The 26,981-nt window shown below is 51.4% G+C and overlaps 1 protein-coding gene across 2 annotated transcripts in view; it reads right to left on the bottom strand.

Annotated features, from left to right (window-relative positions):
* Positions 1–26,981, bottom strand: part of LOC149333786 (uncharacterized) — a 51,576-nt gene continuing 24,595 nt past the window's right edge. Inside the window, exons 4-7 of one of the 2 annotated variants that reach the window (XM_089558777.1) lie at positions 19,888–20,000; positions 17,900–18,077; positions 16,115–16,251; positions 1–407 (exon numbers count right to left, since the gene is read on the bottom strand). In XM_089558777.1, the coding sequence (XP_089414903.1) occupies positions 1–407; positions 16,115–16,251; positions 17,900–18,077; positions 19,888–20,000 (835 nt within the window). Of the gene's footprint in view, positions 408–16,114; positions 16,252–17,899; positions 18,078–19,887; positions 20,001–22,409; positions 26,652–26,981 lie in introns of those variants that run through there. The other variant, XM_089558776.1, reaches the window with a different exon arrangement.

Here is a 26,981-nt window from a genome sequence, read left to right as displayed (position 1 = left end):
TTATTCGGCTCTAAACACGGGTACACTCGCGTCGCGTGGAAGCCATGGAAATAAGGTTGACAACCAAGTTCCTCCTGGAGTCTCAGACTCCGTGCATGTGTCCGTACTTCGTATGCTCCTTGAAAGCTTGTACAAGCGCCGTCCATTCTTCGCAAAACTGCTGATCTGCTTTGTGACCTCCGTGGAACACTCCCTGAGTAGCCAGTGACCTGCCCCTCTATAGTAAACCACGTCTGAACTGTTCAACCAATTTCTGTTGTACTCGGCAACAGGCTTTGTAAGAAAAGCATCCTGCACTCCCCACAAGATGAGCGTCGTCACGTTGATGGTACGATAAGGAAAGTTTTTCAGCTGGTCGCTGTCGTTGTTGAAAGCTCGGTAGTAGTTGATGGCACCTGTCAGTGCACCTAGAAATAGTAAAAAAAAAAAAAACCAGGCACATTTTGCACAGACGTCCCTGCGGTTAGTTGAAAAGCAGTTATTAAAGGTTATAATGCACATCCTACAATTTGAAACACACAGAGAGAAAGGATTAAGGCATTTCAGCTTCAGAGGAATAATTAAAAGTAGAATGTCATAAACTGTCTGAACTAAAGTGTTAGGGCATAACGTCCCAAAGCGAATCAGGCTATGAGGGACTCCGTAGTGAAAGGCTCCGGAAATTTCGGCCACCTGCAGTTCATTAATATGCACTGATATCGCACACTACACGGGCCTCTAGAATCTTGCCTCCATCGAAATTCGACCGCCGCGGTCGGGATCGAACCCGCGTCTTTCGGGCCATCAGCGAAGTGTCGTAACCACTGAGCCACCGCGGCGGGGCTGTACTAAGGTGTGAGTGACTAAGTACTGTAGAAGGGTCAATGGAACTAGTTTAGCTACAAACGAAAGCAAGACGCTTAATTTAATTGATCTCCATTCTGCTGGAGCGATACCAGAGAACACTTCATTTTTTAAACATTTAATTCCTGCTCTTTGAAGAAATCTATGCAAGCTCTGATTCGAAGTGCGTTTTCGCATCCGCTCTCATTAGTATTGACAAGGATTTACTTCACTGAGAGTTAGCTGCGCAAAGCTTGGTAACAGCGAAGAGCTGAAGGGTTGAAGTCAAGTGGCGGCGACTCCACGGGGCTCTTCATCCCGCATTGACAAGGCATATTCTACACTGATCGTGAAATACGAAACCAGCTCTTTCAGTCCCTTCCCGATGTTGATAAGAAAGCCAATGGGTCACTTTATGGGTGTACAGTTCATTGATATCAGTTTAGTGATAAGCATGCCTACTTCAGGGTAACAAAAAAGAACCAGAAAATGCAGCGGTGGCTCTGTGGTTATGGCGCTCGGCTGCTGACCGGAAAGAGGCGGGTTTTGCCCCGGCCGCGGCGGTCGACTTTTGATGGAGGCTAAGTTCCAGAGGCCTGTGTTTCGTGCGATGTCCGTGCACGCTAAGGAACCCCAGGTGGTCAAAATTTCCGGAGCCCTTCACTATGGCGTCCCTCATAGCCTCGGTCGCTTTGGGAAGTTAAACCCCCATAAACCCATAAACCATAAGAACCAAAAAATTAAGGGTTCAGGGTAGCAAGAAGCCGCAGTGCCATCTTTGGAGAACAGCGACGCGGCGGGACGTAACAAGGTGATTACGCGCTGTAGGCGCTTAAGATGAATTATTTTTTCCTTGCGTCGAATCTGCGCACGTTGCTTTATTCATCAAATAATCCAGTAACCCGAAAATTTAGTTAATATTATCGCGAAACCTTGATGATGTTGACATCAAAACTAGTGCTAAAATCAAGTGCCTATACAAATTTTTTGGCGCCTTGGTATCGAATGTGAAAGCAGTTCCTTGCCCAGTGCTCCGAGCGGAATTATCGCCATTCCAACAGCTGCTACATGCGGTGCCAGGGAGCAGGGACCAACGCCGCAAATATTAAAGCTGTGGCTTGAAACTGGCATAGAAGACGTACGGCGCCATTTGCTAGCGAATGTGTGAAAGAGATTGCGCCATTCCAGAGCAATGGCAGCTGCTGCATGAAATCACAGGCTGTTCACCTCTCGCACTTGCACGAATTCAAAGGGAGTGGATCATTTTCTTTGCCTTCGCTCTCATATTTTCACATATTCGGTGCAAGTAGTGCGTTTGTCCATACACTTTTTAGGATCTAAAATGCTGCAGCCAGGCAACGGAGTAGATTGAGAAAAAGAGGTAAGAAGCGTCTTCTAGGCAGAAGATGTGGCCAGCGTTGGACACTGGGGAAAAAATTGGCCGTGGCTTAGCTCTGGTTAAGCCTGGATATACAAGCGAAAAGCTGCAGTTATGCTTCGTTTGACGTCATGGCTGTCGCAGTTCGCGCACAATGCACTGGGAGCAACACGACAACGATGTTAGGCAAGCGCGTTATTAGCCCTCCTTCCGCATGCGTAGCAGCTGCGGTAGACACGCAGCTGCAGCGAAAGGGCAAACGGTGGCGAAGAGGGGAGCATGCAGTAGCGAACTCCCTCGCTACCACTTCTGGGTCTTCTTTTCCTGCTTCCATGGTGAATATCTGCGCCTCCTCTACGGCCGCCGCCGCCGCTCACGCGTTCTCGCAACGCCTTGCGAAATAACCTTCTCCTCTTGGGACGGCGGCGGCGACCGCGCGGCAGCAGCGAAGGGTAAACCGGTGGCCAGCAGAAGTGGCGACGTAGCGCGCGCCGCGGCGGCGCCGAGGAGTGGCTCACGCGAAGCGCGGTGTTGACGAGCCTAGCCAGATATAAACCACAGCGAATTTTTTGAAGCTTTTCGCTTTAAAAAATTCGCTGTGGTTTATCTCTGGTTTACCTAAAGGAATGCGAAAGCACGTTGCTTTTTCCGCGACTCCGTCTGTCTTCTTTCTCTCTCCTCAGCTTAATCCATAGCGAGACTGTTCAGCCGAGCCGAAGAGCACCGGCATATAACCCGAGGCATCACCTCCTCTCCCGGAGCGAGCGCTGGCGAGATGTAAAGCCCCTCGATAATTGGGGCTTTAGCGAGATGGAGGGGCTAGCGCCCTCTATCGCGCTGCTAGGCGATGGCGAGGGGGCGGAGCGAGCGCGCGGTGTCGCATTGCTGCTTTGCTGGCAACGGCGCGCCATCTGCTAGGTGCGGCGGTGGCCCAAGGTCAGCGTAGCTACGGCGCGACGGCGACCACCCGAGGTCTCGCTTTTGTTGCTTTCGGAAGAAAAATTTAGAGGCGTTCGCGACAAATCTGTCTTAGCAGTACATTACTTAGCAGCTTTAAGCACTTAGCAGTACTTAGCAGCTTTTGCATGCATCGCTTGCCATTGTGTCTTTGAATTTGTTTTCGCTTTCGGTCCTCGCTGCATGGACTTCTGGCGAGTGGTGGCTTCTGTAGGTTGGAGGTGGAAAGATGAGTGGGTGGGATGCTTTTTCACTGTTTGGGTAAAGGCCTTGCACCTTCCGGAAGGCGCTTCTATGAAAGATCTCCCGGGTGGAGGATTCGCACGCACACACACACGGAGCACAGCTGTTTCGACGCAGATGGAATATAAAGCCAAAGCTGTAAAAAAGACCTGAACTATGCAGTATTCTCTCAGCGTACAAAAGATGAGAGTGCAGACAAGGCGGCTGAACGCGTCGCTGAGGATGGTGGAAAGCGGGCGCATACTCTATTGCATCAAGCAGTGAAAGGTGGTCGGCGTTTCGCGCGCCGTAAATTACAAAACAAAAAAAGGGACTCGACGCGAAAGCACAACAAGCACCAAAAGCTATGTGGAGGTCCAAACGCGTTGTTCATGTCTAAGAACAAAAGCGGGTGCCACGTATCATTGCAGTGTTTGTTCGTTCACGCTCAAGGCAGCAGGAAAGGGTCGTTATCACTTTTGTTCGTGACGCGAGAAGCGACCAGACTAATCTCGATTGTTCGCAGCCATGGAAGGCTGCATCTAGGTTTTTCCGGATTACCGTAGATGATCTTGACCTGTTATCTGGAAGTTTTCTTGCCGGCTTGAAATTGAGCGATGCCGCGAGCGGCGGGCACTCGTAGTTCGACGACTGACGAGCACGTTTGTTGCTTACGCCGCCGCCGAGTGATTCAGTTCTTTTGCGGGCGCAAGTCAGCCCAAATAAAGAGCTTCGTTCGCAAGTTTTGTTGCTGTCTTCCTGACTGCTGAATTGCCGTCACTACAACGTGCCATCTGGTGGAGGTGCGGGGTAGCCTTCCATGTACCGGACACCCCCAGCAAGTCGCGACGCCAGCCCTTCGAGTCATTCACCGCAGGACTTGACTCCAGTCCACCGCGCAAGCCGACGCCTGCTAGGGGACGCACCTGAGTTCGGGACACTGCCGGACCCTACCCGGAAGCGAAAGCAAGTAGCAACGTCCACCATGACCTTGCCCCAGACAACTACTCCAATCATTCTTCAGCAGCCCCGGGTGCCACCAACCTTCGATGCTTCGCCTGGCGCCGACCCCGAAGAATGGCTGGAACAGTTCGACCGTGTGGCTGTCTTCAACAACTGGGACGATGCGATGAAATTTAGGTACGACTTCTTCGCCCTGGAGGGACCAGCAAGAGTCTGGTTCGAGAATGAGGAAGCCAGCCTTGCCAACTGGGAAACCTTTAAGGAACAGCTTCTGAAGACCTTCACAAACGTCGTGCGAAAGGAGAGAGCCCAGCAGCTGCTACAGTCTCGCATACAACACCCAAACGAGACCGTTGCAGTGTATACTGAGGAGATGAAGCGGCTCTTCCGGCGTGCCGACATGAACATGAAGGAAGAAGAGAAGGTGAAGTTGCTTATGCGAGGAGTTAAAGAGCAACTCTTTGCCGGCCTCGTCCGCAACCCACCGAAATCCGTCGCGGAATTCGTAGAAGAGGCATCCACAATGGAAAAAACCCTTGACGCCCGAACCCGCCAATATGACCGCCAACAGCGCGTATTCTCAGCAAACTGCCTGGACACCGTTAACAACTATAACCTGCGGGAGGTTATCCGTCAAGTTGTGCGAGAAGAGCTCCAACGATTGCTGCCAACGGGAACGCAGCCGCAACTTTCATCGCGCACTGACGTCGTCCGGGACGAGGTTCAACAGGCCTTGGGTGTGGTGCCGACACCCACGCAGCCTCTGCAGCCCCCAGCCATGACTTACGCCGCAGCTGTGCGCCGTCCTGCCCCTCGCCGACGGGACCGAAGCCCCTATCGCTCTCAGCCAGCTGCGCTGGACCGCCGCCCTCTCGCCCCAACCCGCCCGACCTAAGAGCGTCGCACTCAGCCGAGGAAATGCGACGAGTGGAGAACTCCCGACCAGCGGCGCCCACTATGCTTTCACTGTGGCGAAGCCGGTCACGTCCTCCGCCACTGCCCATACAGAAGACTGGGCATCCAAGGGTTCTCTTACGACGTTCTCTCACGACCCTGACCCGGCCAGCGGCCAGCCGAAATCGAGGAGTTTTTGCGTCGGGAAGGATGCTCATCGCCGAGCAACCTGTCACGTTCTTCGTCGCTATCGTCACCACGCTTTGTATCTCCTAACCGAGGTTACGCCGTGCATGGACGCTCCCCCAGCCCCCGAAGCTTAAACTGAATAAAGCAGCCTCTGGAGGTGAGGCTGCTTCTAAGCGCAATGACAAAGATCCTCCATCGACGATTACTCAAGACCATACGTCGACTACTACGACAACACCGACGACGACAACACCGACGACGACAACACCTACGACGACGACGCGGCCAGACTTGAAGCTTTTACCGCTGCCCAGTGAAGTAACGTCGGAGTACGCCCTCCGCAGCCCCACTACTCGACGAAGTCGAGATCGGACACCGAAGACAACGTACAATACGAGAACGCGAACAAGTGATCTTGAAGTTACGGTCGGTGGTCACGTGGTTACTGCCTTGGTCGACACGGGAGCTGACTACTCAGTCATGAGCGGGCCACTCGCTGGCCGACTCAGGAAAGTGACAACAACTTGCGATGGCCCGCTGATCCGCACCGCAGGTGGTAGCCTTATTGGTAGCAGGTGGTACCATCTGACCAAGGTCATCAACCAACGTTTGATATCAACCCAGCATTACCACGGAGCAGACAAGACCAAATACGTAGTCTTCTTCAAAAGTACAGCGATTGCTTCTCATCAGCATCGAATGTGCGAAGAACCCGGCTTGCCAAGCACCGCATAGTCACAGACGAACACGCCCGACCACTGCGACAGAGCCCCTACCGCGTATCGCCGCTAGAACGCCAAGCTATTCGCAAGCAAGATGAGGAAATGCTACGTGACGACGTCATCCAGCCATCACGGAGCCCATGGGCAGCACCAGTTGTCCTAGTGAAAAAGAAAGACGGCACCCTTCGCTTCTGTGTCGATTACCGCCGCCTGAACAGCATTACGAAGAAGGATGTCTACCCCCTCCCCCGCATCGACGACACACTGGATCGGCTATGCAACGCTAAGTACTTCTCATCGATGGACCTGAAGAGCGGCTACTGGCAAATTGAAGTCGACGAAAGAGATCGCGAGAAGACTGCGTTCATCACGCCAGACGGACTCTTCGAGTTCAAGGTGATGCCATTCGGCCTCTGCTCTGCACCAGCGACGTTCCAGCGAGTAATGGATACGGTGCTCGCAGGCTTGAAGTGGCAGATTTGCCTCGTCTACTTAGATCACGTTGTTGTCTTCTCCTCAAACTTTGAAGACCACCTCAGAAGGCTTCGGACAGTGCTGGAAACGATCAAGTCTTCAGGCCTGACACTGAAACCAGAGAAGTGCCACTTCGCCTACGAGGAGCTGCTGTTCCTTGGTCACGTCGTAAGCAAGGATGGAGTTCGCCCAGACCCCCAGAAGACGGCTGCGATCGCAGAGTTTCCACAGCCTAATGACAAGAAAGCTATACGCAGATTCCTTGGATTGTGCGCTGATTACCGGCGATTCGTCAAGAACTTTTCGCGCATCGCTGAACCTTTGACCCAACTTACCAAGGCTGACGTGACTTTTAAATGGGAAAGGCCGCAAGAGGAAGCTTTCAACGAGCTGAAGCGCCGCTTACAGTCCCCTCCTGTGCTCGGGCACTTTGATGAAAACGCCGAAACCGAAGTTCATACCGATGCAAGCAGTGTGGGCTTAGGAGCGGTCCTCGTTCAGAAAAATGGCAGACAGGAGAAAGTTATCGCGTACGCTAGCCGTTCACTGTCGAGAGCCGAAGCCAACTATTCGACGGCAGAGAAAGAATGTCTCGCCATTATTTGGGCCACGTCGAAATTTCGCCCCTACCTATACGGACGACCATTCAAGGTTGTGAGCGATCACCATGCTCTCTGCTGGCTGGCCAATTTGAAAGATCCCTCCGGCCGCCTTGCTCGTTGGAGCCTGCGCCTTCAAGAATTCGACATAACTGTAGTCTACAAATCTGGCCGCAAACATTCCGATGCAGACTGCCTATCGCGAGCCCCCGTAGACGCAGCACCGGAAGCGGAAGACGACGATGCTTTCCTAGGACCGGTAAGTGACAGCAGTTTCGCGCAGCAGCAGCGCTCGGATCCTGAGTTGCAAAGCCTAGTTGATTATTTGAAAGGCAAGACCGCATCGCCTCCCCGGGGGTTCAAGCGCCAACTGTCGTCCTTCGTCCTTCACAATAATGTCCTCCTGAAGAACTTCGCACCCAACAGGACAGTACATCTTCTTGTCGTGCCCAAGAATCTTAGGCGAGAAATTATGCAGGCATGTCATGATGAACCGACTGCAGGGCATCTCGGAATTATTCGCACGTTGCACCGCATCCAGGAGAAGTACTATTGGCCGCGGCTAGCTACCGACGTTTCCCATTACGTGAAAACGTGCCGTGAGTGTCAGCGACGCAAAACGCCTCCGACTAGACCAGCCGGACTCCTGAACCCCATACCACCTGCAACTAAGCCCTTTCAGCAAATAGGAATGGACCTCCTCGGCCCCTTTCCGACTTCATCATCAGGTAACAAGTGGATCATCGTGGCCACCGACTACATGACCCGATACGCCGAAGCAAAAGCGTTGCCTAATGGTACCGCAACAGAAGTCGCAAAATTTTTTGTAGAGCAAATTCTCCTGCGACACGGCGCCCCCGAAGTGCTCATCACAGACAGAGGGACGGCATTGACAGCGGAGCTGACGCAAGCCATTTTAAACTACAGCCAGACAAGCCATCGGAGGACAACTGCCTATCATCCACAAACGAACGGACTCACAGAGCGTCTGAACAAGACCATCGCAGACATGCTCTCCATGTACATCGACGCCGAACACAAGACGTGGGACTCCATTCTGCCCTACGTGATCTTCGCGTATAATACTGCCGTCCAGGAGATAACCAGGTTTACCCCATTCCAGCTGGTATACGGCAGGAAGCCCACGACAACACTCGACGCAATGCTCCCGCACGTTTCTGACGAAGACCACCTCGACGTCGCCGCCTACCTTCATCGCGCCGAGGAAGCCCGAAGACTTGCGCGGCTTCGCATTCAAGACCAGCAGCACACCGACGCCCGACGCTACAATCTGTGCCGACGAGACACGCATTACAAGCCAGGGGATCGTGTTTGGATATGGACGCCAGTTCGCCGCCGTGGATTGAGTGAAAAGTTGCTGCGACGCTACTTTGGCCTGTACAAGGTTCTCCGTCGCATCGGTGAGCTCGACTATGAAGTCATCCCCGACGGCACGACAGCATCTCAGCGACGCCGCACACGCCCGGAAGTCGTACATGTCGTACGCCTGAAGCCATATTATGAACGCTAAAGGACTCGAAGTTTTCATTGTCCGCGTTTATTTTCATTTTCAAGCATCGAGACGATGCTTCTTTGGAAGGGGGGTAATGCCACGTATCATTGCAGTGTTTGTTCGTTCACGCTCAAGGCAGCAGGAAAGGATCGTTATCACTTTTGTTCGTGACGCGAGAAGCGACCAGACTAATCTCGATTGTTCGCAGCCATGAAAGGCTGCATCTAGGTTTTTCCGGATTACCGTAGATGATCTTGACCTGTTATCTGGAAGTTTCCTTGCCGGCTTTAAATTGAGCGATGCCGCGAGCGGCGGGCACTCGTAGTCCGACGACTGACGAGCACGTTTGTTGCTTACGCCGCCGCCGAGTGATTCAGTTCTTTTGCGGGCGCAAGTCAGCCCAAATAAAGAGCTTCGTTCGCAAGTTTTGTTGCTGCCTTCCTGACTGCTGAATTGCCGTCACTACAACGTGACGTCACTACAAAGACCTGAACTATGCAGTTTTCTCTCAGCGTACAAAAGATCAGAGTGCAGACAAGGCGGCTGAACGCGTCGCTGAGGATGGTGGAAAGCGGGCGCATACTCTATTGCATCAAGCAGTGAAAGGTGGTCGGCGTTTCGCGCGCCGTAAATTACAAAACAAAAAAAGGGACTCGACGCGAAAGCACAACAAGCACCAAAAGCTATGTGGAGGTCCAAACGCGTTGTTCATGTCTAAGAACAAAAGCGGGTGTAGAGGGCAGTGCGTTCACGAGCCAGCTGATCTGGTTGAGACATTCGACGAACACGGATAGTACCTTCTACGAGCTGTAGTCTAATGTGCTACGTAAATGCTGGAATAGATTTCATGCTTACTCCTGCTTCCGACTCCCCGCCGCGGTGGCTCAGTGGTTACGGCGCTCGGCTGCTTACTCGAAAGAGGCGAGTTCGATCCCGGCCGCGGCGGCTAAATTGAGCAACGTCCTCTTGTACCCTGCGAACGTTGCCAACCTATATTTCGGTAACCATGCCGCGGCGACACTTTCCAACTGGTCCTGAATTAAGACGAGCTTCGCCGAAGATTTCGGCCGTCCCGATGTGCGGATACTCCGCGGCGACCAACATCTCTGTATTCGAGCTCCTCTACCTACGGGTCGAAAGCCCTGACTAGATATACTGAGGACATTGGGCCTCTTCGATTATCCGCCTCTGGCGGCATGCGGACTGCCAGAGCGGAGCGGCTGGCGCTCGATTTTATCTGCCTGCTCCGTGCACTTCCGGTGGCTGCCCAAATCGTGTTCGGTTTTCTCTGGCTGGGCGGTTTCGGGCTGCCAGCGTGAAGCGAGGCTCGCAAGGACGATTTTTTGCTGGCAGCGCTCGGGCAGCTAGTAGACGACGGAGAGGTAGTATGGTTGCAGGAATCTTGCGCGGCCATTTTTATATGAATTAGAAGGACCGCGGTTCTTCAAGCGATGTTTTGCGTGATGCAGGCACTTGTTTCGACTAGGCCACGGTGCATAGCGTCTGCGTCGCTTGCAATGGCACCTTTTGCGGTAGTTCTCTCTGTTTATTTATGTTTTGCGTGCGTATGTGTGATCGTATTTCGATCGTCTCACCACCTCGCAGGCACAAATGCTCGCTTCAGATTACATCGCATACTTCTGATTCACAAAATATTTCGGCTGTTAATTTCGTGCGCCCGGCTGATATTGCGATGGTGCTCGAAGCCTTTCACGAGAGCAGCCGCAGATTTCAGCTCCGAGCACGCGCTCAGACGCACGCGTACATGCATGTGCTGAATGTGTTTTGCGAGGTGTTAGTTGATAGCGATACGAGAGCCTATGGTCTTCATTGCATTCGGCGCAGTTCAAAGACAGATATGCTTTCAGAAACGCTTGACTGAAACATGTCCTTTATTAAAAGCCCTCACGAGCACATCGCTCGAGGCATCTCTGCGGGCATATCTGTGGCCACACAATTGTCACTTACGGCAGCCCATCGAGGCCAATGCTGATTCTGTCGTCGCCAACTGTTGTACAGCTTGATGCTCGAGCATTGTGCCACATATACTTAAAATACCTGGGAAGTACCGTAGGCATGCATCTCCTCGCGTTTGGCTCATTAAAGAGATAAAAAGAATCTCCCAGCGCTGATCATCACGCAAGCACACGCGGTACGTGAGGCACCGACACGCAAAGCTTGATTATAGTGTTTTTCAATCCAGTGCCATTTTTCTGCGGCAAGGGTGTAGCATTACAAATACGATACGCAGCTAAATTTGTACAGTGCACCCGCTTGTTTGTTCTAGATGAATGTTCAACAAGCGTATATTCGCTTTTGTCGAGATTATGCATGCATTCCTTGCCCCCAGCAAAAGCCGGCGGCCGACATACTATACTTTAACGCAACATATGCCGATTCTTTTCTGATTACAGCTTACAGGAAGCAGTTCGCGAGCGTGGAAATCGCAACGACGACAGCAGAGTCAGTCACCATGCCGGGTTGATCGTCTGCGATCATACCACTCATATTTACTGCGTAGTGAACAAACGCTATAATCAGAGAGTATGACGGGTCGTTTGATAAGCAAAGGACGGGCTGTTTTTCCGTCCTATTTGGTGTCGACTGAAACACGTTAGATTGCTATTGCTCATCGGATGCTTTTGAGGATTTCTCGAAGCTTACACAGCACACTGTGCACTGAAGGCGCACGCTCGTGTTGCCGTCGCCGATGTATACAGGTGTGCGCACGATCAGCTGTTTGTTCTGCAGTCTACGGCAGCCCTCAATAACTTCAGGTCTTTGTTCTCGATATCAAGCAGCCTATTTCTGCCGTACGCGTGCGTAGCAATGGGACGCAGCGGAACGCAAAGCTACGGAGAGTGTATACCCTCCGTGATCCGCTTCTTGCTTGCCGCCGTGATTGCCGGTGGGCTGGTTCCGGTGGCCTGGTTCCGGTGGCCACCAGCCTATGTGACCATGATGCGCTTTCTTGTCAGAGGCGAGCTTTCTGGCAGCCAGCGGGCTGCCCGAGCGCGGTAAATCGAAGAGGCTCAATGACTTATGCAAGCGCGCTAACCGATCGATGACCGAGAGTGACAAAGTTAACCACGTCAATAAAGGGATCGCCGATGACGCTTGCCAAATGCTCCTGGTGAACAACTCCACATCAGTCGGTACCGTCATGAAGCTGTGCCGAACTATGACGAGTTACGAAAGTTACGCTCTTCTTGGCGGCAGTCCGGCACGGCTTCCGACGATCCTGCTGGCATGGCCCTTGGTGCATTGTCTTCTGAGCAGTCCCTACTCACGCAGCGCGTCAAAAACTTCATCCGTGAAGCAGTCGCCTGCCAGCTTTCTCCTCTGCATCACGTTCAAGATACTGCCAGCCTTACTCCTGACCTAGCGCCATCCCTAGCGCCGACTATCCGCCGTGTTGTTCAAGAACAGGTTGCTGCGGTCCTGAAATCCAGTCCTTCGCTTCCTACCATGGCAGCGCTGCTGACGTATGCTGAAGCAGTTACTCGTACAGGGCGCTCGCTCGCACCTCCCGAGTACCGCACCAGGCCTGCCTTTTCTGCTCGACCCCCATCCGTGTCACCACCGCCAGCCTCGTTTCGTCACATCCGACAACTACCTGCGAACCCCTGGCGCACCGACAACAATCCGCCAATCTGCTAGCTTGCTGGCTTCTCGACCACGTCGTACGTCTTTGCCGTCAGCGCTTGGCTCAGTATGGGGATGATGTGCGCCCGTACCGTTCCGATCAAGAGCCGTCCTTTCCCAGTGGCTCTTTTCGCTCGTCTATGACTAGCCCACAGTATCCGCCTCGCCGCTCTCATTCCCCTCGCTGATGTTAAATTTTCCCAATGCTCTCCCTAGAGGAAAACTAAATGCCGCAGTTCCGGAGGCAAGAACTACGTATATCGAAAAGTCGTTAAGTCCTCCGTTTCCTTTCGCTAACGTGATTCATGGGTTTGTTGAAGGCGTCCATTTTCTCGCCCTGGTTGTCACGGGAGCTGCCTTGTCGGTGATTAGTCACTCTTCGCCGTGAAATTCGCAAGGTAACGACTCCGTTCTCTGACATTTCGCTCCGCACGGCCAGATCGCAGCGCATCTACCCCATCGCAGCCTGCACGGTACGTGTTTCTATCAACTACGTAGCATATATCATCGTGTTTGCTGCGGTGCGTGACTGCTCTCACGATGTCATCCTTGGCTGATGCGTCCTCTCGACCCACTATATAGGCATTCAATGTTCCCGTGCTGATCTGGCGCTTTCTCCCGTGTGTAACGTTTCCTTGTGAGACGTGCCCATGCGTTCCGCTAAGCTTCTTGTAGCTGAAGACATCGGCATACCTCCTTTCTTTTCAGCACTCGTACCACTTTGACCTGACTCTGCCCTCACCAACCCTTTTTGCTTTACATCCGCCAATGCCGCCACCCGCCACCACCATCTTCTGCTTCTTTTCGTTGTTCTCACGATTTCCGATGTTCACTGTGCTGTCAATGTCTCCAACAAATTTGATTGCCCGCCGTCTGTCCTTCGCGGCGAATGCCTCTGCCTCATTGAAGAACTGGACCCTGCTCTTGTCTACGAGTTCTCCTATCACCATACCTGACCTCAGGTTGCTGCCCTGGCCTGTTGTGCGACTGCGCCCGATCTGCTTCCGGTCGACTTCTATCACCGTGCCATCGCTATCGGCCTCCGCCTACTCAGCGTGACCAGATAATGACACTTCTCTAACGCTTCAGCACGTCTGTCGACCTTTCTCAATATTCCTTGGGCCATGCGTTCGCCGTCCCTCAGAAAATTGACAAAGGTACGCACGTGCGTTTATGCCAGTGACCGTACCGTGTCTTGCGCGCTGAGCACCGCGTCATTCGTGACAATGTCGACGATATGCTTCAGCGCGACATCATATAGCCCTCTCAGAGCTCTTGAGTCTGTCATGCTGTCCTGGTGACGGAAAAGGATGGCTCAGTCAGGTTCTGTGAGGACTACCGCCGCCTCAATAAGATCACCCGATCCGCAAGGATGTTTATCCTCTATCCCGAATCGACGATGCACTGGATTGCTTGCAGGCAAGGGAATAATTTTCACCCTTAGACTTACGCTTCGGCTACTGGAAAGTCCTGATGGCTACCGCTGACTTGCTGAAAACTGCCTTCGTCACCCCAGACGGATTGTATGAATCGAAAATAATGCTATTAGGCCTGTGCAATTCGCCAGCCACATTCGAGGGTATGACGATAATATTTTCAGCGAGCTCAAATCGCCTGCGCGTCTATGTTGTCTCGATGGCGCTTTCGTTTTTTTGAAGAGAGTTTTCTTCCCATTTACTGCGCCTTCAGCGCGTATTCAGTTGCCTTAGTGAAGCCGGGCGGCAACTAATCCCAATGAAAGGTTACTTCGGTGCCACGAAGCTGACTATATTAGGTCATGTCATCTCCAAGGATGGTGTTCTTCCTGACCCAGACAAAGTTAGCGCCGCCGCTGACTTCCCCAAACCGACCACGTTGATAGGACTTCACAGTGTTATATGCCTGTGTTCGTACTTTTGCTGCTCATCGGCTCTTTAAAGCAGCTTCTCGCCGGCAGCCCGAACCTGTAGTTTGGTCACACGTCTGCGATGCCGCTTTAAATATTTTACGTTGCCTGCTGGTCTTTTTATTAGTACTTGGCCATTTTGATCCCGAGTGTCTAACAGAAATGTACACTAAGGCAAGCGGCGTGGGCATGGGAACAAATCGTTCCCAACGAAAGTGTGGGTACCCGAAATATGTTGTCCCTTACGCTAGCCGCGTCCTCACCAAGGCGGAATCCAACTGTCACTGAAAAAGAATGTCTAGCCATCTTTTGGGTGATATCCAAGCTCCACCCTTACATCTACTGCCGGCCGTTCATCGTCACCTACCATCGTGCCCTTTGCTTGCTGCCGTCCCTGAGACATCCCTTTGGCAGACTCGCTCGCTTAGCTTTGCACCTCCAGCAGTTTGATATTCAAGTTTTATATTGCTCTACACGCACGCAGTCTGACTCCGACGCTCTTTGCCGTACTCCGCGCTCATATGATTCCGCCTCTTCTTTAGTCTCGCCTACGATAACTTGTCGATAGACGTCCCTCATTTGCGTTCCGAACAACTGAAGGATCCTTGGATCACCTTGCTCTCCACCTTCGTGTCTAATCTCTCACCGCATTCTACGTCCCGGCCCCTTCGCCGCCAAGCCCAGCACTTTTCCGCTCGTGACAGCCTTTTATACGGACGCAACTACCTCTCTAAAGGGAGGAAATGGCTGTTGCTAATTCTTCGACGCCTCCATGCTGAGTTTTCGGCTCTTTCCACGCAGATCCACAAATGCGGCTACGGCGGTGTATTGAATATGTATGCTCGCCTGCGTCTGCGATACTATTGGCGTGGTACGCACCGCTCCATGCGTTAGTACATTCGGTCATGCACAGCCTGCCAACGTCGCAAGAACCTTCCCCGCCACGATGCCGCTCCGTTGCAGCCTGTACGCTGTCCTGGCTACCCGTTTCGTGCCAGGACAGCGTGCCCCTATTTACATTTTAAATATGGGCACGGCTGCACCACGCCTGCGGTTCGGGCCGGCAGTGGCACAAATAGATCAAATTCGCTGGCCCCAGCACGAGAGAACTATGCTACAGCCGCATTTTAAAAACATGGTATTTGTTACGCTAAAAATTGTGCTACCGCCGGGACCAATCACTACTAGTGTTTAGCTGCCATTTGTCACACTGTGCATCGCATGTCGTTTCCTTCATCAACTTCCATCCGTGCGCAGCGGATATAGAACACACCGCTGTCGCAGTGCCCTCATAAGTTGGCTTAAGTGCTCCAAGGATTTTATAGTGCGCTACCACTAGGCTCCCCGATCACCGATTTCGCCGACCTTTGCCTGAAGCCTCATTTTGGAGGCCTAGGCTCGAACCGAAAGCGAAATGAGACGTGACGTGCTCATACGCGTACTTCGCATTTGGCCAAGTAAGCTGAATTGGCTGTAATTTTTTAATTTCACCCCAGAATAACTAGGGCAACTACAACAAGGAATGCAGCCATCGTGTATGTGCTCCTGCGATGTTTGTAGCAAACATATGTGAGCAACCCCAATAGAGAGTAAACACTTGCTCCATGCTTAGCGCGCATGTTATGTAGTCATGCATTTGTGCAGTAAAACGAAGCCACAATCCTTAAGTACGCTGGGAAAAGTAACTTAAGCAAGTATGCCGCATGCAGTAGATGATACCGAATGTGGATTTTTAGTGGAAACTTCTGACATTTTTGCCGATGTGTTAAAAGAACCACATGCGTACAGTAGGAAAATACCGCATTCAGCATGACGTTTCAGTGTACCAGTTAAAGACAGCAATGTACGTACCTTCTTGCGCGAACATGTATTTATGTGCGTTTTCTTCATCTTTGGTAAAACCTTTGTGGACCTTGTCAAAAAACTGGAAATCGTTCATGATAAGGTATTGCTCCGGAACAACCGGGTGACGGAAGGGAAGCATATACCTGGATAAAAGCCAGAACAGTGACAAACTTTGAGCTTAGGTTTTGGAAGTACGTGCTGTTGGAGAACTTCTAGGTTGATTTGACAAAACATCTGGCAGAATTCATCATTGGGAACACAGCGCAAGAGTGTGAATACAAGGAACAACCCAAACTCATCATGTGTCGCCATTCCTAGCGCTATCAATCTACTAGCTTTCAGAAGTTTGGCTTCATCGGTTTTCTTAAGGAGGCTTTTAAGGACGCCGGCTTGGGCGCATCTTTGTTACTCGCTTGACATATGTGCGAAACGATTTCTTTACGATTAGAAATAGGTGTAGTAGAAGAATTTATTACTCATATTGTCTATTTTTGAGTTTGTTCTGAACGCCAATTTAGGAAAACAATATTTGATTTGCTCTCAGACATTTGCTGAAGACTAGAAAAGAGTAATAAAAATTGTTTGCTTCTTGGCATCGGAAACCATTGAATATCCGTTCGGAGTAAAAATGTCATTAGCAACCTATTTTACAGATGTAATGTGGACATAATCTAGTGTTATCATTCAATAATAATAGACTCAGAGCAACCTTAATTCTTGTTAGCTTGTGGTCTGGGCTGGCTTTCGGAATTGGTACTCGACATTAAACCTCATTCACAGTATGAATCATGCAATAAAGATTAATTAAATCATGACGAACCCCTGTATATCACCTTACTAGAACAAGATGAAGTATTTGAGTCAGGTAAGAGATCCGCAGTAATGCTGGTACTGCGTAACCAGGTTGTGAAGAGCTATGTGTAAAGATTATGCAAAATATCACTACAAAGTTATCGGTGACTAATATCCTAAAAAGGGACAGCGATGAAATCATAATCTGGAGGGGTCTCATGCAGGCAGACATGATTTCTCCGCCAGTATTTGCAGTGTTCTTACAGGAGGTATCCAAATAATTTTCTTGGGAAGCGCTGTAGATAAAAGTTTGTGGAGAATACGTTAGGAATATACGATTTTGGAAAACTCTGCACTGATAAGTAACTCATGGCATGGAATGGAGGGTTGGATTCAGGACTTAAACGCGCAAGCGAAGCAGATGGCCACAAATTTGCAACGAGAAAATTAAGCCAATATTAATCTGCTCGGAGAGGCGATAAGCAGCAAACGATTGAAACCGGCAAAGGAACCCATCTTATTAGGGCAGGCAGTGATCCCAGATCAGGTCCACGTGAGTGAAATAGCAAGGAGGATAAAAAATGGGGTGACTGCATTTTAAAGCTGCCCTAAGGGCATGAAGTGAACAATTAGCCATCAAAAAGAAAGTGTATAATTTTTTTATGTCGCCTGTACTTAAGCTTTGGTAAAAGCTTTGACGCTTACAAAAAACTCTTGAAAATAAATTAGCTCAGCGCCAAGAGGAATGTAAATAAAAATGTTTAGAGTCAAGATTATAGCAAAGTAACTGATAGAATAAATGTTCGTTAATAATATACCAGCCAGACCGAAGAAAATATATTCGCATGTGCAGGGCTTGTAAGGGCGCGAAGGAAAGATAACTGACGGTTATCTTTTCCTGCCTATTCATATAAAAGATTCTTTTGTGTAATACAAGTACCATTACTCAATTTTCTCACAGTTCCGCACAAGAGAGGTGCAATGAACGCAAGCCCTCACCAAGACCTCCTCATTTGCTTTACACTTTGCAGCAGCTGCTTTGAAAAGGCCTTGGGGTGCATGCCATTGATGATGACCATCTTGTGGATCATGTGCTCGTACAGCGTTGCGAAACAGAAGGCGATCATGCCTCCCCAGTCGTGTCCGACCAGAACGACCTCTCTCTTTTTGTCAGCATCTGCAGCAAGAAGCAAGGCCGAAGAAATGGTGCGATACATCAGTAATGAACAGCATTTAATCGTGTCATCCTAACAAAAAAATATAACAGCATTTTTCTTGTGTTGCGAGAAGTAGCCTAAATTTGTATGCACAGATATATAACAAGAATATTTGTGCAATGGTGCAGAGAAATTGCAGCCTTTTTTTTCTGGTGCTGCTCTACGGTTACCCTCTTTCTCCATGCGGTGGGGGTTATAACTCATAACGTTTAACGCCTTATGGCAAACTGCCCATAGCTTCCTTTCTTCTTGCTCACAGTTATCCTGCTTGCTATAGGAGTGCTTTGTAAGCGCTACAATGTTAGGGATTTTCTGAAGGTTATCCTGTCTACGTTTTCTGAAATAAAAAAAAAATGTTCCTCGATTGCTGCTCTCGTGCAAAGTAACTAACAAGGAATATTCGCAGAAAGAGTGCACAAAAGAAAAATAGAGACTGTCGGTCCATTAACACTGCATATGAAACTGTTGACTGTAAAGGATTGATTACTAAGGAAAAACAGTTCATGTTTTAACTTTTTGAGCGTCTAGTAATTTTTTTCTGGAAGTGGCGCACCTACAAGGAGGGAGCACTTTCAGCTGCCCGTATAATATAAACATAGCACCTTGAGAACGTAAGAAGAAAGAGAGAGATGAAAGAGTGATGCAACGACCTTGTCTTGCCGCTGATAGGGGTGCGGTAAGCTAGCCCGTGGAGGGGTAACGGCGCGCGCCTCGTATATTTGACGCCCCGCAGCTGACACGGCGAGATAATGGTAAAAAAAAAACTATAAAGTTACAACAGGTAGTAGAACCGCCCTTGTGAATGTTTGCACGAAGAATTGCGGGAGTGGGAATTCTCGCACATAGAGAAGCCTCCATTCCTTTAAGTTGGGTGTGCGGCGTTGGCGCCGAGCAACCACATTCCACCAGGAGGGGTGGGTTGGATCTCCGTTGATCGGTTTTCTTTCGGGCGGCGTTCTTGAAAAGCTTCAAAGGCAATAGAGATGAGCGCGCGGGACATTCAACTTGCGTGATTTTTGTTTTCCGGGTACAATAACTGATCTGACCTGACTAAGTTGCCTTCTATACAAAACTCGTGTTTCATTTTATCCAAAGGCAAAAGCGCAGTGTAGAATCTGCGAGATCTCCAAGTCAACGATGCACATTTATTTTAAAAGGCGTTGCTTGCACAAAACGTTACGCAGATGTTGCGAGCTGGAACTGAAAGCCTTCTTTGCGTGTAGCAAACAAGTATAGCAAGATAGCCATAATTAGCGCAAACGAGTTCTTAAGTGGCAAGAAGAACCTCAAGTGTTTGACGATGCACCTTGTATCAGCTCTCCTAATGGTTCGCTTATTTCAAAGATAAAAACTGTGGACACCTTTTCCGACTTCCTGTGTGCAGAGGGCGTGAGCCTGCGGTACTTTACCACCGAAAAACTGTTGTCGCAGTAATAGTGTACAGTCTCATTCTCGCTGTTTTTTACTACCCTACACAACCGGACTACACTGATGGAAGAAAGGCAAGCAAATGAAGGCATGACCGTAATTTAAGATATATAAGGATGAGAATTTCCTTCGAAAGATGATTACTTTCAATGCGAACTATAAAAAAATAAAAAAATTACGAATAAACATGCACAACGTTGACTTATTTTAGTTCGACGTATATTGTCTATACCGAAGAACTTTGTGTAAACCGCTAATCAGGTTTCTATGCGTGTAGTATTTGCTGAGAGCAAAAAAGAAAGGGCGTTACATAATGAAAAGCACTTCAAGGATGGAGCTTACTTAGAGTGTCGATCAGTCCTCTCACATCTTCCACCAATTTCGCCATTAGGTAATCAGCTGTGTCAGTAGGCCTTGTAGTAAGACCGTAACCCCGCAAGTCTGGCGCCACGACACTGTAGTACAGAAGAACAGAACACGCAAATTGTCAGGGAGGGCAGAAATAACTATTTAGGAATTTAGTAATCCATAATAACGCAGTACCGTTATTCAAATTGTTGGCTGGCAATTACTGACTAGTAAACAGAGCAGACAAGAATGGAGAGATGAGGAGTTCGTTTGGAAATATACTGTTGTATAGGGATATACGTTTGAGCATACGCTGGTATATGTAGAGAAGAGATAAGCAGGGTATACACAGGCTAAAATAGACAAGGTTGTAAATAACTGCACACGATGTGGCATAAGGTGAGTCGTTGCGCTGGCTGCTTTGATGCCATGGGCAGTATAAAATAGTTGCCACACAGCTGTTACCTTCGCCAACCGCTCACAATCTACTTGACACTAGTTATATGACAGGACATTCTACGTGACACCTTAGGGCTGAGGATTGCGCTTAAGTTTAGGCTACAGCAGCCGCCGTAGCTTCGGCGGTTAAGCACTGCACGGAACATGTGCAGGTCTTTGGTTATGATGCGACCGGAGGAATGCGCTTGTTTTTTCTTTTACGCTCTGCAAAGTTGTGTCCTCCACTCTGATCTGCAGTTCAACCATACGAAATGTTTATTTCAGTGACAGTCGGCTTCTTTCATGTGTGCTGTGGTATATACCGGTAGATGCAGAAAAAAAAGGAAACTTGCTACTGCCCTCTTTTATTTCAGTACTGTTTTCTCACACAGCGCTGGATATTGTTTGTTTTTATTTACTAGTCTTAGATTTGAACTGTATGCGTGCTGCTGTAATATAGGCCAAATATCAGGCAAATAAATACAGGAGTTACGTTCGGATTGGTTCACGATCACTTGGCATACAGAGTGTGGGTGGTGGTGGTGGTGAAAACTTTTAATTTCTGAAATAGAGTTTGGGAGCCACAGAGTGGCCACGCTACATGGTCGGCGTCCCTAGTCCGGGACACCGCATGACAATGCCCCGTCTCTAGCCCGTTTCACCAGAGCCCTTTGGGACTCAAGCGAGGAGCAGTTGAGAAGGGCAGTCTCCCATGCCTCTCTGGAAGGGGTAGGGGAAGGGGGGAGGTGGGGATATTGAGTACATGCCCACACCATGTGGAAGATATCACAGGTCTCCCCACAGTGTGGGCATCGCCCATCCATGTTAGGATCGTAATGCTTTAAGATTGCAGGACAGAGTAGAGTACCTGTCTGCAGGCGCCTTAAAGTTCGCTCCTCCGTCTTACTCAGCCCCTTTGCAGGGGCCGGGAAAAGGCGGTGGATGTCGCTATAATGCGTTATAATTTCCTTGAATCGCAGCAGCGGCTGGTTAGTCTCCGAGCCAGAAGAGCTGGGATGAGGAGCCCGGTGAGTAAGCGCTCGGGCAGCCGCGTCAGCGGCCTCATTACCTCGTAAGCCCTGGTGGCCAGGAGCCCAAATGATTCTTTTGGGTGTTGGATCAGTGGCAGTCCGTCTTAGAATGCAAGCAGCTAAGGGGGAGATCTCCGCTGCCAAGTAATGATCACATGCTTTTCGGGAGTCCGTAATGATGATTCTCGAATTGGCGTGGGCGGCAGCAAGCGCTATCGCTACTTCCTCGGCTCGCATTGAATTCGGGGCTCGAAAAGAGAGTCCATCAACGTGCATTTCCTGGTGAACGACAGCGGCCGTGTAAAATCCCGTGGGCGATGGGCCTGCTACGTCTACATAATATACACCGGGTCGGGAGCCGTGTTGTCTCTCAAGAGCCCGAGCCCGCGCTTGTCGCCTGTTTACGTGCATGTCGGTGTCCATGTTACGGGGGAGCGGGGAGACCCAGAGCATATGGCGCCAGAGTACTGGGATACGCTCCGCCTCCTCTGGAGTGCAGTCGTGTTGGATGTGTAAGCGGTTTAGCAGGCGGCGCCCAGGGGCCGTCTGCATGAGCCGCGTGTATTGGTTCACGAGGTGGGCCTCCCGCAGCTCCTGGTAGGAGTTTAGCACCCCCAATGCCTTGAGTTTGGCATTAGAGGTAGTCACCGGGAGATCCAGGGCTCGCTTAGTTGCCTTGCGGATGACAGCGTCTATTCGCGCCTCGTCTTGCTTAGTAGTGCGGAGATATGGCACGGCGTAGAGGATCCGGCTAGTCACGAAGGCATAGACGAGCCGAAGCGCGTCCCTGCCCCGCAGACCGCCCCGCTTGTTGGAAACGCGGCGGATCATGCGCCCTACCTGTTCGCCTACTCTCTTGAGTTTCAGAATGGTGGAGTCCGGTCTGAGTCTGTGGTGAATGAAAAGGCCCAGAATACGGAGCTCCTCCACCTCTCTAATAGGACCTCCTGACAGAGAGATGTGAATTGCTGTCCTATCCTTTGGGTTCGCTCTGACATGCAAAAGCTCTGATTTCGCTAGAGCACATTGGAGCCCACAGTCAATGGCATACGCATCGACTATGGAAGCGGCCTGCTGAAGGCGGGCCTCCATGTCCCCAAGGCTCCCCTCAGTGGTCCAAATTGTAATGTCATCTGCATACAACGCGTGTTGAATGCCTTCCACCCGGGCCAGTTGGCTTGGGAGGTGCATCATAGCTATGTTGAACAGGAGCGGTGATAACACCGCTCCCTGAGGTGTACCCCGTGTTCCCATCATGTAAGGGCCGTATTCCTCGCCCTCAATCCGAAGAAAGGCCTGGCGATTAGTCAAGAAATTTCTTACATACGCGTAGGCCCTAGCCCCACAATCGGTAGAACTCAAGTTGGCCAGGATGCTTCCGTGTTTAACATTGTCGAAAGCTCCTTTCAGATCAAGGGCGAGGATGGCTTTGTCATTGTGTTGCATAGTTGTGGGTCGTATTACATCCCTGTGCAGCTGGAGAAGGACATCCTGTGCAGACATGTGGGGGCGAAACCCGAACATGGTAACTGCAAAGAAGCCCTTACTCTCCAGGTATGGAGAGAGGCGATCCCGAACCATCGTCTCCATAAGCTTGCCCGCACATGAGGTCAGTGATATGGGCCTCAGGTTGTCCGTATTCACGGCCTTACCTGTTTTAGGGATAAACGTCACAAGTGACGTTTTCCACTCGGGAGGGAGTGGACGACCGTCCCAGATCTGGTTGATGTATTCTAATAAATGGAGGTAGGCTGAGTCCGGTAGGTTCGCCAACAGGTTCACTGTTATGTGATCCCGTCCCGGAGCCGTACCCCGGCGCATTTTTGCTAAGGCCGCCTTAAGGTCGTGCAACTCAAAAGGGGCATCAAGTGTTTCATTAGGCCTGCCAGAGTACATGTACTCAGGCCCAGGCGGGTCCTCCGTACGACAAAGATATCTGTCGCACAGAGTGTCCGCAAGTTGCGCCGTCGTACCTTGATACCCTTGCAGAGCCCGCCGGAGCTGCTTTTGCGTCTCCCCTCTCGTTTGAGAGGGGTCGATTAGACTGCGAAAGAGACGCCACGTCCCCTTCGAGCTCATCTGATTAGCTGCGGCGTCGCAGCGTGCTATCCAATTTGAATCTGAGAGTTCGGCAGCATACGCTGCAGCTTGCTCTGTGAGTTTGACTATGCGGTCGCGTAATTTGCGATTAGTTTTCTGCTTTTTCCACCGTTTAGTTAAGCTCCGGCGCGCCTCCCACAAATGCAGGAGGTGGGTGTCCACTGCGGGGATCTCTTCGGTGGTTTGTAGTGTTGTGACGTGTTGTTTCTGAATGTTGTATATGTGGTTAGCCCACTCCGCGTAGCCGCCGGAAAATAGTACGGGAGGGATAGTGTGATTTCGGAATTTGTGCCAATCGGTCAGCTTGGCCTGACCCCATTTTTTGCGCGCTGCCTTCGCCATGAGTGTAATCCGGAGAAGGAGGTGATCGCTGCCTAGAGAATCTCCCAAGTTCTCCCAAGCAGCCGCTCTAGCATTTTTGACGAGAGAAAGGTCTGGACACGTGTCGCGGGTTACCGAATTCCCCACTCGGGTGGGATACGCCGGGTCCGTGAGCAACGTGAGGCTGAGTGTGGAGATGAGCTCCGCCAGCTTACGTCCTCTTGCCTGTTCGAAGTGGTAGCCCCAATGAAGGCTGGGAGCATTGAAGTCTCCAACGATCACTAGAGGCTCTTTGGCTGCCATTTTTATCGCGCGAAGGAAGATTTCATTAAAAGTTACGCGCGGCTTATGCGGAGGGCAGTATATGTTGAGGATATGTATTGACGGGTCGCGGCGTCTGAGAGGCAGTACCCGGACCATTGTATATTCTTGCTCGGTACTCAAGTCTAAGTCGACCTGAACCCCGGTGTAAGCCTTATTCACCAGGATGCACGTAGAGGGGCCCCCCTGAAAGGTGCTGTAGCCTGATAATTTAGCATCTATGCCGGGCTCCTGCAGGGCAACGAGTGCCGGCATGTCACCTAGGGACTGCAGGTAGAGCTGGAGGTGTGACCGTTTTTTCCAAGCCCTGAAACCCCTGCAGTTCCATTGAATGATTTGGAATTTTTCAAGGTTTTTATCATTCCTATTAGATGTGCTAGCCATGTTGTTCTATTTATTTACGGGGGAGCGGTCTAGCTCTGGCCGGGAGCCAGCGCAACCCCAGCGAGAGGCCGCACCGACCCAACAGCTGCCGAGCCTGAACCGTGTTCCTTCGCTGCCTGGCGGGAGGCTGTCTTACGTTTGAGGTGAAGGGAATCGGAGCTAGTGGCGTTCTGAATTTGGGTGCTGACCCAGGGCTGCACGGCTTTAAGGACCGAGTCAGTGACCTGGGCCATAAGGTCGGGAAGTGCTTGCGTTAAAGCTGCCTTGAACATGTCCTGGAAGGACTCGCGGACTGCTGACATGATTTGATTCGGGAGGGCCGCCACTTGCTCCTCCAGTTGCTCGGTTTGGCGCTGCAGTGCCTCTAGGCCGGCGACGCGACCAGCTGATCCAACTACCGTGTCCCCGCTCTGCCGCGAGACGCTAGTGAGGCAAGATGTTACGGATGATCCGTCATCCTCGTCATCTGGCTCAGCTTCTTGCATTGGTTCGGATGACCCGGCCTGTTTGGCCTCTAATTCCTGAATTTTGCGCGCTAGAATTTGGTTCTGGCGCCTGAGCTCCTCTACCTGCTGCTGTAGGGCGGTTTCGGTAGGGGAGGGACGGGTAGGGGAGGGACGGGTAGGGGGCCCAGAGACTGCCCTACTCCAACTGCTCACCTGTGATTGGACGGGTGCCAAGGGCGGGAAGTCCCTGGCGTTGAGGACCGGGGGCATCGCCTGGGTCGCGGACTTGACAGGTTTCGATGTGCCGGGTTTGGCCTTGATTTCCTGATCGGCTGGCGCTTTCTTGGCCTTGGGCGGAGGAGCCTGCTTGGGCCCCGTCTTTGTCTTCGGTTTCGATCCGGATGGGGAGCTCGGTTTGATGGCTTTCCGGAACCGCCCAGCACAGCCAGGAGCTCCGGTAGGGTGGCCACCTCCGCAGATGAGGCAGCTCGGAACACAGTCATGTTCCGCCAGGCCGTCAGGAGTGGCATCGGGAACCTGGACTCCACAGCGTTTGCAGCGTCCCGGCTGCGGTCGCGGGCACGCATCGGCCCGATGGCCCACTGTGCCACAGCGGTGGCATGCTGGCACTGTTTTCTTGTACAGGCGAACAGGGAGCCGTTCGTAGCTGTACAACACCGTCCGTGGCACCTTGGTCCCCGCGAAGGTGATCACCGCAACCGGGGTTCCCCCTAGATTGCGCACAGACACCACATTTTGTTCCGCACTGAGTTTTCTTTTAACGCTTTCAGACGTTTCGTCTGGCGAAACAGTCACGACGCCTCGACAGAACGCACCGGAGAGTTTAGGGTGTCCCCGGAACGGTAGCTCGCGTTCCCCTACCGGCAGCACAATATCCCGGAGTAGCTTCTCCGCGGCGTCGACTGATTTCAGTGCACATACAAGGACGTTTTGGTCCCAAACGGACCACACCGCAAGTCCAGCATTTGCGTCGTCCCCGAGGATGCTGCGGACTGCAGCGCCGGCTTGTCCAGGACCAAACGTTGCCTTGAGGTCGACCGTGATTCTTGGTTTCAGCACAACAACGATGTCATCTTTTTCAATGCGCGGCGTGTTCTGCGGCCGCCACCGGAGTTGCTTGGAGCTCTTCAAGGCTGCGTTCAGCGCACTCCCGCCCTGCGTATCCGCAGAGCTAGCCGGTGCCTGTTGCTGGGTGGCACCAGCACCAGCGTCCCTCGATGCCGCTGCCGCGTTCTTCTTTCCGCGCCAGACGCGGATCATATCTTGTAGGTAGTCGTCCTCCGTTGGTAGAGGATCTTCGCCTTCAGTCGTATCCTCGGATTGATGGGTATCCATTGTTACGATCTGCAAGGACTGCGGGTCGTATCCGGTGACTTGATTTTGAGCCGCCAGAGCCGAGGGATCCCCGACCGGGGCCATCGCAGGCCCCGGCGCCGTTAGGCTTAGCACCACCGCGGCGTGACGAAAGCTTCAAATGACCGAAAAGTGGTCGAAAATTGGCCCCACCTTAACAAACGTGGTGTAGACGGGTGCCGCTGAGGTTCCTGGAGACGATAATACCAGGCTTGCAGGGGAAAAAGTTGGTGTATCGCAATTGATTGCGATTTGTCACGGAGCCGACGCGGTATGTGACCGCTCCCGTCACCGACGCTCCCGTCACCGTCACCGACATGGCCGCCGTCATCGAGTGTGGCTACTGCGGGAAGGGGGTATGGTAATTAATGGTACATTTGTTTGAAAGGGTGAAAAAACAACGCTTGCAACAATTATACAGCTGCCTATACACTTTACACGAATGCGAGAGCGCGTGGCTTGGTCTGACATAAGTGCCTCGAACTCTTGACCACTCAGTCCATAACCACCCTAAGGTGGCTGCAGGACACCTTCACGATGTATCTGCCGCAAGTGCGGCGAATACATCGTGCAGCTTTGTGACCCAACGATCAACGCTCCAGAGCCCTAGTGTCAGTCCAAGCCACGCACTACAGCATTCGTGTTAAGTTAGTGGGCGGGGGTACAGTGTCAT

Source organism: Amblyomma mixtum, chromosome 8 (assembly GCF_055824585.1).
Source record: "Amblyomma mixtum isolate Tamu chromosome 8, ASM5582458v1, whole genome shotgun sequence".
Taxonomy (NCBI): Eukaryota; Metazoa; Arthropoda; class Arachnida; order Ixodida; family Ixodidae; genus Amblyomma; species Amblyomma mixtum.
This window is presented reverse-complemented; position numbering and strand designations above follow the sequence as displayed.